General features: G+C 29.1%; 1 protein-coding gene across 5 annotated transcripts in view; it reads left to right on the top strand.

Annotated features, from left to right (window-relative positions):
• LOC129973000 (serine/threonine-protein phosphatase 4 regulatory subunit 1-like) overlaps positions 1 to 15,291 on the top strand; it is a 125,850-nt gene that overhangs the window by 105,789 nt on the left and 4,770 nt on the right. For all 5 annotated transcript variants that reach the window (XM_056087335.1, XM_056087336.1, XM_056087339.1 and 2 more), the window contains 10 exons: positions 377 to 1,572; positions 1,946 to 2,019; positions 3,562 to 3,611; positions 4,018 to 4,200; positions 4,746 to 4,922; positions 5,502 to 5,617; positions 5,710 to 5,830; positions 7,956 to 8,071; positions 12,974 to 13,134; positions 13,207 to 13,361. In XM_056087335.1, coding sequence (XP_055943310.1) covers positions 377 to 1,572; positions 1,946 to 2,019; positions 3,562 to 3,611; positions 4,018 to 4,200; positions 4,746 to 4,922; positions 5,502 to 5,617; positions 5,710 to 5,830; positions 7,956 to 8,071; positions 12,974 to 13,134; positions 13,207 to 13,361 — 2,349 coding nt within the window. The remainder of the gene's footprint in view (positions 1 to 376; positions 1,573 to 1,945; positions 2,020 to 3,561; positions 3,612 to 4,017; positions 4,201 to 4,745; positions 4,923 to 5,501; positions 5,618 to 5,709; positions 5,831 to 7,955; positions 8,072 to 12,973; positions 13,135 to 13,206; positions 13,362 to 15,291) is intronic.

Raw genomic sequence — 15,291 nt, 5'->3', positions numbered from 1 at the left:
TGTAATGCGGTTTGAGAAAATGCTGCATAACACCAATGCAGAAATATAGAAAGTGCTAAAGTTGTCATTGAGTTGCTTTGTGGCAATTTAGAAAATTTTATTACTTATGTAACTGAAATGTTACAAGCAATAATACGAGAAAAATAGAAATTCATGGTTATGAATGTCGCTAAATGAATAATCTTGTTCTTTACATTATTTAATATTTTATGTTGTGAAGGATATTTTATAAGCATCAAAGTCTAAGATTGTTGAATTCCTTGTGTAAAAGAATTTTGAAATATATTTTTTTGTTTATTTATTGAAAATGTATAAAACTAAATTTTGTTACTGTTGCAATTTTTTTTATATTTGATTAAATCTTCTCATTTTTTAGGTTCGTTTAACAGCATATCAAGCTCTTGGGGCTTTTATTTCTACTTTTGCTGATCCTGATAGAACTGGCTTGTATTATAGTAAAGATGGTATTTTAACTGTAGTAGATGCTGCAAGTTCAATATTGCAATCTTCAACACAAGAATCCAGCACAAATTCAGTCAATGAAACTTTAAGGAATGGTCAGATAAAAGAGTCAAATAACTTATGTAGTGATGATAGTAGTATTAGTTTAAACAGGACTAATTCTTCCAAATGTTGTGATAGCATAGTTCCTGCGTGCAGTATTGGCACAAATTCTGCTGCTGTTGTTCCAGATATAGCGTGCCATGTAGGTAACAATTGCTCTGTGATAGAAACAGCTGTGACAGATAGTGACGAAATGCAAGCTTCAGGTGATTCTAGTAGTAGCAACTTGCACTGTGATTCCAAACAATTGACTGAAAATGTATATTTAGGTGATAGTTGGACTTCTGAGTCAAGGAACAATGTGCAGAATGGTGAAAACAGTCATGAAGTTAATAATACAACAAAGTATGATGATTGCTTGAGTCAAAAATTAACAGATGAAGAAGACGAGTTTAAAAATTTATGGTCAAAGGCTGTGCTTACCTGTGATGAAGTTATAAATGGTGCTTTCAACCACACTGACATAAATGGTGATGTAAAATTAAGAATGGACTTTGATCAGGAAGTTGTGCAACATATGAAGCCAGATGAAAAATCTGCCTTGTTGAGTTCAATTGTTGATTCATCTGCAGCACTCTCGGGTTCTGTGAACTGTGAAGCAATACCCCTGATTGCATGTAGCAATTCCGTTAGAGAAAATGGTACCCTCAAGAATTATGGGGAATTCTCAACCCAACATTCCATTTGTGATCATCGTATGGATTGCAATGATATTTCTAGTAATTCAATTTCAACTGCTCAGGAATCAAATATTATATCAAAGGATGTTACTCTAGATGCTGATTCAAAAGAATCTGTTGAGCTCAAAGTAAATAATGATAATGAAAGTGCCTTCAATTATTTTCAATATTGGCGAGAACCTCTTCCAGAAATTGATGCTGAGGTTGCAACGAATTGTTTGAATGACAACTCTGAGGAACGAGTTACATGCAGCAGAAATTCATTCTTTGACCTCTCTTATAATCAACAAAAGAGAGGGAATTGGTGGTCTTATCTGGATGATATAGGGTAACTATTTATATGTTTCATTAGTTGTTTACTTGCAACTAAGGCTGTATGTATGTATCCTTGCATGCATGATATGATGAATTGTTTCCTCTTGATAGCCAATTGTGAGTGCAGATTTTTGGGGTTACATATGTTAGTCAAACATCAATTAAAGGTGAAAAAATTGTGAAATATATTTATATGAAAATATTTTAAGGGCTAGTCAAGTTTTATCCTTTTAAGTTGATCTTTTTCAAAATGTAGTTTTTAAGGCTTTATGGGGAAATACTAGAGAAATTAAATGTTAGTGAATAAAGTCTCAAAAAAGAATTTAAAACAACATATTGTAAATTTTACAATTGAATTTGATGATCAATATATGTTGTATTGACAGGGATTCCCATTTGGATTTATCATCTGAAAGTTCCCTTGCAAGAGAGATGCGAATAACTGATGATGAAACTTCTGGTGAGTAAATAGGAAATGTTTTCTAAAGAATATTTAAACTTCTATATTAAGCCAGAACATCAGTATAGTCATACATGCATACAGAGATTTATTTACAATTAGATACTCACTATATTTTTTGCTTTACTATGGGTTATGAGAAGACCACATTACAGTCACTGACTGATACACTTTGAGTGACTTATATCCATTCTATTTCAGGAGCATTACTTTCAATTTTTAAAATTTAGTTTAAATAATTGAAAACACAGTACTACGACTTTGAGCTGAATGATATGGCAACAGTGGTTAACAGCAAAAAGAATTTTAAAAAATTTATCTTTAGATATTATGAAATTGAAGAAGAGTAAAAAAATTATAGATAAAAAAAACAAGAGAAGCTTGTTAATGCATTTTAAATATTATGGTTTTTAAGTTAGTTGGTTTAAAATATATATAACTCTTAACTTATGATTGATATAGACTAAAATTTTATTCAAGAACTTAAACTAAATGAAGGAAAAATATTTTAACCGAGTGATATGTCACGCAGTTAATATTATCATTGAAATAATAATAATTGAATAAAGTATTATTTATTATCATTGAAATAATAATTATAATTATAATAATAAACAAAATTATCAGACAAAAGTTTTCTCAAAAAAATTTTTTAAAAAAAGAAAGAAAAATTGCTGCAATTTTAATATTAAATGGTAAATTTTGCATGCACATGAAGAAAATTTTTTTTATTTTCATAATGAAAGCAATAATGAAACTGTGAAAAAAATAGATAACATTAGTAAAAGCTCTCTTTTGATAGATAGATTAATGAAGTAATTTTTATATTTCATAAAAATAGAAGGGATACAACTTTATTCAAATAAAACTGAAATTTTTAAAAATTGTAGAAAATTTATATGGCAATGAATTTGAGGTTATTAAAATGATTACTTTTAAAATTTAAAATGATGTAAAAATAATTTTGTATATATTCCAAAGTTAAGAACAAAGCACACAAATTTAATCTTCTTGCCCTCATTTCATCCTCTTTGGAAAAAATTACGTATAATCCTGGGTACTCTCCCCCCCCCCCCCCCCCCCCCGAAATAAGTGGAATTGGATAATGTTAAAAAAAAAAAACATGCAGGCATTTGATATTATATATAAGAATTAGTTTATATGTATTCTAAATACTTTTATGTGTATGGCGGTGGAACTTGATTTAAAACCATCATCTAGTGGTGTGGTTTTAATGTTTTTAAAAATATTTTTAGAATTTAATTATCTGTGCTATCAATATATTTGAGGGAAAATTTCAAAATTCCATAAGATTTTCAATAATGAATTATAATTTACACTCTAAAACGATAGAAAATAAATAATAAAAATTAATGAAAGGAGTAAACTGGACAAAAATTCTTTATAAAGCTTATTTGTAGTTTTGGTATAATGCGTTTTTATATTGAATTGAATAATAGTCTAATATAGACAGAAATTTTAAATTTTACTTACTTATTCTAATTAAAAATTGCATTTTTATTTATCTTTTTTGTTTTCCAGTGAATAAAGGCGAGCCTCCGCCTGGTGCAAGACTTTCTCCCACTGATCAGGTTAGATTTCTGAAATACTAAAGTGTTTTATTAGTAATAACTCTTAAAAAAAAAAAACATTTTGTACTAATTTATGATTGTTGTTTTTCATTTGTTTTGCCATTTTTATAAATGAGAATGAAATAATTTTTTCATACCAGAAATCTCAATCTGCTGATTATGGTATTCCTTTTTGTATAGAGGCTTTGAAAAAATGCTTTGTGTTGCTAATACTGTTTTTGATTTCAATTGAGTTTATCATATTCAAATGTAGAATTTTAGTAGAAAAATGTAGTAGAAAGCTTGCTTAATCTCAAAAACAAACTTCTTTTTGATGTAGTTTCTCTTCTAAGAAATTTACATTCCATTTTGTGAGTATGGTAGTCTTAAATATATGAACTTAAGCTCAAATTAAATTCTTTTGCAGGACATAGTGCCACCTGAATTACTTGTACAATACCTTTGTATGACAGATGGATCTAATTCAGCAACAGATACTGAAATTGCTCGCCATTGTGCCTACAGTCTACCAGCAGTTGCTCTTACATTGGGACGTCAGTATTGGCCTTGCTTGAAAGATACCTTTGATGTCCTCATGAATGAACTACCGGTATGTTTTATTTTTTAAAGAAAAGCACCATTGTTAACTCAATCTTAGTCAGAATAAAGACTTAATATTTTTTGTAAGTAATGCTGTTACAATAAGCCTATCATCGTAGCTAAGGCTTTCAGGATTTTATTTATAATTTCTTTCATACCAGTAAATTTTTATTGTGTCTATTCATAACTGTTCATTTTTAAGTATGTGTTGGAGAATGAATTAAATACACATTGAAAATGAAATATTGTTAGTCATACAAGTTATAAATATAAAAATAGTCTAGAGCAATGACTTTTTTTTGTTGTTGATATTAAGTAATCTAATACTAGTATTAAGCTATTATCATAAATAATTTGTTTATATTCTGAAGCAGAATTTAAAAAAAAATTCCTTTTGTGTTTGTTCATAATTTTGTTTTAAATATATAATTTTCAATTGCTTTTATTTAAAGTACAATTGTTTTTCCCCTTTCTGCTTGTGGTCACTATCGTTTGTAAATAATGTTTGATATCTATGTATGTTTGAGATATAAATCTTTACTTCACTTTTACCAGTCATTTGTGATGATGTGGAAAGTCCGTCGTACTGTTGCCTTCTCTATGCACCAACTGGCTGTGATACTTGGTCCAGAAATAACTTCTCGAGATCTAATTCCTGTCTTCTCGCGGCTTATCTCAGATTTGGATGAAGTTCGTATTGGGATACTGCAAAATCTTTGTGAATTTCTAAAGGTATGTTCTTAGTGGAATGTTGCTTTCATATTTTTAATGAGAAATTCTGGCCAGAGATTAGATAAAGTGCAGTATTCTGAAACCTACAATATATTTGTTGATAATGTAAACAGGTGGTTGAAATTTTTAAACCTGAAGAAAATTTCTGTATTCTGTTCTCCTATGTTTAACAAAGGTTCTAAACTCTTTTTTTTTTTTTTTTTTGTTGTTGTTGTTGTTTCTTTGTAATAATATCTCTTAATTTAATATCCTTCATTCTAATATGTTCTTATTTCCTGAGCGACTTTGTTTTATTTAATTATTTCTGTCATGCACTCTAAAAATTGTTGACTCTATTGTTTCTTACACCATGAGATCCTTTATTAAATTAGAGAATTATTATTTCATCTTATATTTTGAGTTAAGTGTTCTGCTAATATCCTTATTAACAAAGATATAATAAACCTTTTTTTTTCAATAATTAAGTTGTCAATATCAATATTTCTAAAATATTCATACTAAGTTTATTAAATGATTCTTTTTTTGTGTGTAATAAATATTTTATGATTATATTATACGATTTTCATTATATATTTTTAGGTATTGCGGCCTGAAGAGAGAAAGCAGTTTTTACCGAGCCTACCAAAATTTCTTGTTTCTGCTAATGACACTGAATCCAATTTTAAAAACTGGAGATTCCGTCTTATTTTGGCTGAGTATGCATTTTTCCCCCTTTTTTTCCTAAGGGAGGGGGGACTATTCTTGATAGAGATGCAAAGAAATTTATGTTTCTATTCATATTTTACAGGCAGCTTGTGTTAATTTCGGATTTATTTGAACCACAAGAAGTTCGAGACCATTTGGTGCCTCTTGCTTTAACATTAATCAAAGACAAAATATGCGAAGTGCGCTTGGCTGCTGTTCGTGTTGTAAGTAATTGTTATAAAACTCTTTAATTTTGGTATTCCTTCTTTGAGAGTGTCAGTATTATTTGTGGGATTTATTTTTTGTTTATTTGAAGTTTTTTCAACTTCTACAAAGATGTTATGGCTTCAATACACTAAATTATATCGATTGATTAAAATCATAATGTAGATTTTTGAGTTGAAATTTGTTACGTGAAACTTTTCAGGCTTGAAACTATTTATGAGCAGTAATATTTTTTTTTCTGGAACTGAGAGAACATTAGTGGCATCACGATTTCAATGCTACTAAAACTGAATTCCAGGAATTATGAAATTTAGATAGCCTGCAAGTAAATAATTTTTATAGAGTAAGATACACTGTGAGTATGCACATCTAAACATATATTTAAACAAATATTTTAAATTTGTTTGTTTGTAAATAGTACTCTCTCTAACTATAAATCATTTTTAAAAATCTTATGATATGGGCTGCATTTAAGATTAATATGCAGTCACCAATGTTAATTCATTTTGGGATAATATCTCACCAAATGTAATTGCAACTTTATTGCAGCACTAAAATCTATTTGTTACCATTTCTGGTAGTCATTCAAGATAGCAAATTTTTAGACAATTGGCACGGTTTGTGATGTTTGAAGAGAAAACATATGTTAACCTAAGGTCTTGCCATGCTATACTAATTGGGTATATTAAAACAAAATTACTGAAAAATGTAGTAAAATTAGATCACATAGTTAAAAAAAAAAAAAAAAAAATGCAACAATTTTAAAAGAAAGCTTCTTAAAACATGTGTCAAAAGTTTCTACATAACAAATTGAACTGAAGACAGCTGCATAGAAAAGCAAAATTTTCTGAAGAAAATATTTTTATCATTGGAAAAAGTGTACTAGCAATAGATGTAATTAAACCTTAAAATAGGTTAAATATTTCAAACAGAAAAAATCTGATTTATTCAGGAATTACGGTGGGAAAGCATTAAATTCCCATTTCGTTATCTTTAGGGGGTTTTAAAGGCTTTTTAATAGTGCGGTAAATACTTCTAGGCACGAAAGAATGTGTCTACCAAATTTCTTTTGAATCTGTCCGGAAGTGTGTTAATTGTATAAGGTTCAAACATATGAATTTTCGATAATGTATAGATAGATAGATAAAGTAAATGGGGGGGGGGCAGGACATATATATATATTTATTTATGATCTACATTTTTAAAACTGACTTGTTTTTTTTATTAAGCACAAGCTTGTGAAGTTTCTTTATATGAGGAACTGATTTCAAGAAGGAATTTGGCTAATCCGAAATTTAATTTTAAACACACACAATAACCCAGTCGTGCGCATTCACAATATATATATATATATATATATATATATATATATATATATATATATATATATATATATATATATATATATATATATATATATATATATATATATATTGATCAATTTGTTGCAGTGCTGTTCAGTTTTGCACACATTGAGCACCCTAAATTTCATTTTATTGTTTGTGCTTTTTGCAATGCATTTGTATGATCTCGTGAAAATGAAAGGCCATTTTAGTTGTAGATTGTGTTGAAATGTTATATTAATTTGCAAGACTTAAAATGTAATTATCTTTTATTCTAAATATTTCATATTTGAACTTGAAAATTGTATTTCATATTATTCTTGCATTTCAAGATTGTCCAACCACATCTTTGTGTCATAAAATGCCCATTGCTTCTTTTGAGCAAAAAAAAAAAAAATCGAGTATCAAATATGCATAAAAAAGGACAGGCACATTAGTTATAATTTGATTGGGGAGTTAAAAAAAAAACACTCATTCTAGAATATGAAATAATTGCCATAGTGAATGTAAATGTAAAAGATGATCCATGCTGCAAGTACAGTTTTCTTTGCTGAAAATATCTTTTAACCTTAGGGGAGAAATTAAAAAAAAAAGTATTGTTTGGAAATGAAGTTATTTCTTAAATTAACTGTTAATTAAGTAAAGATTAGAGAAGAAAATAGAATTAATCTAAATTTTTGATCTTTTATGATATATTTGTGTTGCTTCTATGTGAAGTTTCTTAATTTGATATAATCCCTTTTTGCCAATCTTTTATAATTGGATTTAAAATTGATCGTAGATGGCATCTGCTATGAAGCGACTGAGTGAGCATCTAACTCCTGTCTATACCAAAGCAGTCTTGTCGGAACTCACTGAAAAATTCGTCCATTCTCCCAAGTGGCTTCACAGGCAGTTGTAAGACTTTTTTTTAATCTCATAAATTTGCTATGATCATAATTTTCTTGCAATATCTGTTGTATATAATTCATAGTATCTATTCCACTAACTATTGATGGGCAAATTAGAGCTTCAAGATGGTTGTGACCTGTTCGATGTTGAATTTTGTTTCACTCTTCATAGAATTTCAAGTAACAACATAAAAATTTTAAAGCTGCTTGAAAGGCTGCATTTTTATGTATAGAAATGTTTAATTACATGTGCTATATTATATTGCAATCAGAATTTCACTCATTGAGTTAACATTGAAGAATTTTTTTAAAAAATTAATATTTGAATCCTTACAGTTTTTAATAAAAAGTAATATTGAAAAATAATACTAATATTTTAGTTGTCTCAAAAAAATCTGCATATTCTGCAAAGTTCTTCCCTTTTCTCTGAGCTTTGAAATAGCTGTCTTCAGTCTAATGAATACTATGTCTATTTTCATAGCATTAGTGTTTTTAGTGTGATTTCTTAAAAAGGTTTAAAAACAGAGAATACATGGAAATTTGAAGATTTCCTTAAAAACTGGGAAAATACAAGGAATTTCTTTTGTTCCTTTTTTCCCCCCCACAAAATTTTTTAGCCTGACTTGAATGTTTTCTTTGTCTAATTCATTAATTTTTTATATACATCACCCCTAATTTCTTTCTTTTTTAATTGAAAGAGATGTTTCTTCTAATTCCTATCCGAATGCCAAGCATTTTTTAACATTGCTGCATCATTGCTCAAAAAAAAACAAAAGGTTTAAAGCTACTTGAAATACTGGATTTTGTACACTGAAGATGTGCACTTGTGTTTGTATCAACAATTGATGTAATGCAGAATACAACAAGAAACTGCTTTTCATATTCATCTATCACTGAGAGAGTAATCAACACAAACTGATATTCAATTGTACTGTGAGTTATATCAATGTATACCCTTATCTAAGCCAAAACAATGCAACATTTTAAAAAAAATTTTAGTCAGTAAAGTTATAATAAAGTGCTTCTTTGCAATTGCAGAATGTTCATGATACTGCCGCTTGTGAAAAAAAAGGCAGGGGGTATTCTTTTCATTTTGCATTTTTTCCCCCACCGAAGCGCAAACATGTCTACATCGTTATTCATTACAAATTCTTTCTTGTAATTAAGTTCATCAAAGGATGATTTTTCCCTAATATTTTTCAGAATTCTCTTTCAGTTAAAATAATTATTTCAGCTAACATGCATTCATAACTTACACTATATAAACACAAGCATAAATACAATTGCTTCTTTATCTGCTTTAGGATTGGATAAATGACTCAGATTCTCTGAATGTTAATAAAATAGGAGTTGCCATGTTTCCAGAACAATAAAGGGATTTTAAAAATCATCCAAGAAATAGGGAAATTTGAAAATTTCCATAATAATTAGAACAATATGAGGAATTTGATTTTCCTTAATTCCTTTTTTTTTTCTCCATCTAAGAAATGCTGGTCTCTAAACATTGCAAGTATAAAAGATTAAAAATGGAACAGCTGTGTAAATTGCATAAGCTCACATCTTTTCTACTCTTATCTTCTCTCTCATTCCCCTGTTTTTCCTGTATAGATCATCCTAGTTTCGATTGGTTGCTTTTACTATTGGTTGCTTTCTTTTCACAAGATTTCTAGATTGCAGCTATAATGATGTGCAAAAATGCTGTAATTGCATGAGAAAATAGAATAAATTGTTTAGGCAAGAATAGCAATATTCAGTATAATAACAGATTAACTCTTTTTTTTTTTCTTTCAACTATCTTGTTAGAATTCTTTAAACAATCAAATATTTGTATTATACTTTGAACTGCATTCCACATAAATACCAAATAGATTTTATTATCAGATATTGGTGTGAATCGACCAATAGTCTCCAGAAGATTTTCAATATTTTTGAGATGTACCAAAGGTTAAGAATTGTTAGAGGATATTAATGAAGTTCATCAAGTTTGGGCATACAATTACTTTTATTAATTAGTATGTATGGACAAAGCGTAAATTTAAAATTAGTAATTAGCCCAAAAAAGTATTGCCATGCGAGAATGACTGTAAAATTTCTGAATGTAAAGCAGATATTATTTTAAGAGCAATGCTTAGAATATTTTTAGATAGTCCAGTTAAACATGCTGATTTCCTGGAAGTTACCTGCTCTTCTCAAGTTTTGTTCTTTTCATGGGTAGAAAATATCAGTATTTGCAAAAGTACAATAAATGTTTTTGAGAACCTAAAGGAATACATAGATTTCAATTTTAAAAAAAGTTTTCCGCGGATCTTCGAGAGGTGATAATTAGGGATTGTAATGCCGGTATTCACAAGTTTAAATACCATTTTTTCGGTATTTACAAAAAAAAAAAAAAAAAAAAAAAAAAATCTTTTTCAAATTGTCTCCACTATATGTTCAAGGATCGCCAACATAGCAAAATAATATATATTTTTGTTTTTATGTCTCTAATGTTCAAAATTATTTAGAATGTGAATACAAAGTTGCATCGTACAATCATGAGAGGTGATAAAATATTGTTAATCATCCAAGGAGGCAGGTCACAACTATCCTATTACGGCTCCTAGTGATACTACACATGCGCAGGATTCATAGTCTTATATTCGTATCTGTGAAAACAAGGTTGTAGTTGTGAAGAAAGTGCATAATATTTCGATATTTTTTAAATTGGTGAATTTGTTATTCACATTATATTTGCATATCATACTTAAGGGTTCAAAATATTTTTCAGATTTATTATATTTGTGATATTCATATACAATAACCCATAATAATGAATAACTTTAAAGAACATAAAAATTCAGTTGATAATACTTCGGTTTGGTTTCATTATCTATATGATGAAAAGAATATGGTGGCACAATGTTAAAAATATTCAAGAGTTATTAAAGTGAACAGAGGAAGTACAAGCAGATTCCATACACATTTAAAAACGAAACACGATACAAATTTGTTAAGGAGGAAAGAATCTAATTTTGTTCTTTTCATGTGCTAGTGTTTGCAAAAGTACTCTAAATGTTTTTGACAACATGCAGACTTGCATAGTTTCAATTTTTTTTAGAAAAATCCTAGATCTGTATTATAAATGCTTGTCAAGATTGGTCTAAAATTAACTTGTCTTATAATGCTAATATTCTTTGGCAATTACTTTTTTTAAAAAAAACTCAGAAAACATCAAATTTGAAAGAAGCCAATTTTAAATTTTTTTAGTTCAAGAGCAGTGATATAAAGATGAACATGTATGGGCATTAGAACTTGTCTTATTCGCCCTTTACTGCATTCAATGATTATCGAGAATATTTTCACATATTGGTACTTTTCCGTTGTCCAGTATGAACTTGTGTCCAAACTGCATTCAATGATATATCAGTTGATAAATTTGCCAAAAACGATGCAATTAATGCTATAAATTTGATACAAATGGAATATCATAGAATAATTTTTTTTACTGTAAATTGTATGTTGTCACCACTATAAGTCTACTTGGATAGATTTGTCCTGGCAAAATGGGAAATTACTTGCATATGTTCACTGGTATGAAAATAGCCAAACAATATATATATTAGGTTGTATAAAAATGTTGAATGTTATTTGTTACGGATTAACTCCATTTTTTCAACTGCCTTGTTAGAAATCTTTTAACCATAAAAAAATTTGAAATTTGCTTTGATGCAATAGTATTTTTTTTTTTTTTTTTTTATAGATCCTAAAAATCTATGACAAGAAAAAGAATACTGATATTGTAATAGTGACTATTAGTTACTTGAGCTGTTTTTAAATGCTGAATCTTGTTTTAATTCACATTTATTGAAGAACCTATGCATTATTATATGAAAAGAAATGGTTGAATTGTTTCAATTATTTATTCCAAAGCACAAATATCACCAGAATATGCAAAAATCAGATTTGAAATTTTCCTAAGAAAACTGAAAAGTTAATACAAAGAACAGCTTGATTCTTTTAATTAAAAAAAAATGTTTAGACTATTTCTATTCTAATACTTTTATATCCAAAGAATTTCTTGATTTTAGAGAAATTGTAAAAATAATTCTTGTGTTGTCACATGGCAATATATCTGTAGAAAGTAGATGCTTTTATATTAACAAGGACTATGCTTGTTGAAAATCTTAATTGGTCTAAAAAATCTGTAATAAACATTGATGGAGGTTTTTCGGGTTTTGATTTCAAAAGATTTATTTCAGTATGGTAAATTAGCATGTGCGAAATATTATGAAGCTTTAGAAAGAGCAGGAAATTGTTCTGGGAAGAGTTAAATGAAAAATTGTCCGACAAACTCATAGCAGCATTAGAAATGAAAATGCTGTAACAGAAGGGGGGGGGGGAATGAAAATGGCGACTGAAAAAATTGCAGAAACTGATCCCAAATATATGAATTGGCAAAAGTATATAAAAAAAAGTCATCTTGCCTTTGTAACATTAAATGAATTTGTATCATGATAGCAAAAGTTTTGTCTTTTATTAATCCGATTCCTAAATTTCATCTTACAAAATTCTAAACAGTAAACAAAGAAAAATTGTTCTCTTATATACTATATGGATATAAACTTACCATTATTTTGTGTAATTTGAAATTATTGCTTTTTCCATTCATTTAAACCGGGGAATATTATGTCATTATAACTAATACACAAGTCTGTTTGCACATTTCCTCTTATATTACATATACACATGAGAAAAATCACAAGGAATCCCCCCCCCCCTATATTTAGTACCAATCCAGTATAAGTAATTCCTTATTTGAAAATGGGGGGGGAAGGCATGGCATGATTAAATATTTATACTAATACAGTTTTTAATTTGATGTATCTTCCTTGTGTGGGAACATTTTGTTAAGCTCCAATTTTTACTTTAGATATGTTTACATTTGCCAGCAAATTATCCTGGATAAGGCACTTTCTCCAGATCAGTTTGCCGAAGATGCCCTACCTCAGCTGTTATATCTTTGTTGGGACAGAGTTCCTAATGTGAGAATAGCAATTGCCAGATGCCTGGTTGTTGTCATATGGCCTTTGGGTGAGTAAAATCTTTTCTCATTGAGTCTGATTTTGGTGAATTTTTTAAGACTGACTAACTTTGTTTTTCCAGATGTTTTCTCCAATCCTAAGAGCCCACATCGGGAATTGCTGTTGCAAACGATTCACACCCTCCAGAGTGATATGGATGCAGATGTGAGGTTTTATGCCAATATGGTCTCCACTCATGAATGTTCCTGTCTCCAGAACGGGGAGTTTAATAATGTGGTGAGCAAGCTTGATTGTTCGGGCCATAAGCTTCAATGCCTAAAACATATTTTCTTTCTGCTCCTTTATTCTGTTTGTAGATTTAAAAAGACCGTTTAAGGCTTCAAATAAAATAAGGAGGGGGTAAATGTGGAAAGTTTTTAACTCTTGAAACATTTACAAGCCAAATTGATCAACTGTGTGTTTATTTTAATGTACTTAAGTACATGATATGCTGCTAATTTTTTTTTATATTACGATTTTCTAACAATTTAATGAAAAAATTTCATTGGCATTCGAAAAATATTGACTCGAGCCAATTTACTCTATTCTCTGATATAAATCCACCTTCTCAAAAATCTGCATAACATTTAAATATGTGCCGACAAGTGCCTTCTAGTGCAAATGTGATTTATCAAAATTGATAACATATCAGGGTGTGATATGTTATCATTTTATATATGCAATACAGAAATATAATTCATATGTGTTAAATACGTTGCAAGCAGGCCGTAAGTTATAAAAGAAAATCTAGATCAGCCTTTATTCTATCTCATAGATAAAACTGTAATAGGAAAGATGTAATGAATCTGTTAAAATACATATCCCCTGTGAAATATGTTTTTATAAAAATGTAACAACATAAGACTTAAAATAAAGTTAGTGAAAAAATATCCCTAAATAATAAGTTAAAACATAATCTTGATAATCATTGTAAAATCTTGTTCAGTAATGGAAGTTTTCCAAAATTTTGAATGTTTGTCCGAAGAAATGTCCTCTTCACTATGTTTGTCCTAGTTTTATGAAGGAATGTCCTCTACACTACTGGCCAAAAGTATTGCAAGTTTGAAAAATTTTAAGAATAAGCCCCCAAAAGTAATTTTATTTATTTAAAATGATATTTTAAGTGAATATGTTAAATTAAAGACAAGATATAATTAAGTTATTCCACAAAAAAAAAATATTTAATTTAAAAAAGAATAAAATACTAACAAAATGTACAAGTTATCGGAATCCGTTTTAGTACCCTGGAATAAAATGAAGTAAAGAAGAAATTTTAAGTTCTTTTAATCAGAAAACATTATAAAAAAAGTTCAAGTTAATTGAAAAAATTTTAATATTTGGTTTGGTTGCCTTTGGCTTTGATCACAGCAGCCACTCTGTTAGGCATGGAATCTACAAGGTTTTGAAACACTTCTTTCAGTGTTTCATGGTACTAAACTTTAATTATTGTTTTTTGAAGTTCTTGGTTTGTTCTCAGTTATTTTCTTTCCCATTATACTCCATGAATTCTGAACTGGGTTTAAATACGGCAAGTTTCCTGGCATGCCAGAGCATTAATACCATGTTTTGCAAATGCAGTCTTAATCTACAATAATGAATGTTTTGATATAGAGATCAGAACTGAAATGAAATGAAATTGTAAAGTTTGTCTTATCTTTTTCGATGTATAGCAGGATGCTAGATTTTGCTTAAATAGCCATATCTGCTTTGGGAACGTGTCACTAGCACTACGAAGCAATTGATCTTTCAGCACACAGACATACTTGTCGCCATTCATGGTTCCCTGTACAGACAGGCTTGTCAACACATTAAAGAAAAGCAATTTTTGTAGATGAATATAACTTGCCTCCATTCTAAAATACTACGAATTTGTGCACCTTGACCCACTCTAATCATTTTTTCCACATTTTGTTTGTCAGTACTGGGTTTTTTTCTAGGTACTTGTGCATTGTAACCAGCTTCACAGAGCCTTCTGCGAAGTGTTCTGGAACTGGCAATTACAGATGTGGATTCATTGCATTCTTTTGAACGTGTAGTAGAGCTTGCAAATGTATTTTTAAGATATAATCATGTCAATGTAGCATCAGCATGTTTATGAAATAACCTCAAAAGGCTTCTGGGCTATTTACCTACATTCCTTCGATTTTGAATCTCTTTATGAGGTGTG

The sequence above is a fragment of the Argiope bruennichi genome, chromosome 6 (genome assembly GCF_947563725.1).
Source record: "Argiope bruennichi chromosome 6, qqArgBrue1.1, whole genome shotgun sequence".
NCBI classification, from domain to species: domain Eukaryota; kingdom Metazoa; phylum Arthropoda; class Arachnida; order Araneae; family Araneidae; genus Argiope; species Argiope bruennichi.
The sequence above is the reverse complement of the archived record's forward strand: the minus strand, read 5'-3'. Positions and strand labels throughout refer to the sequence as shown.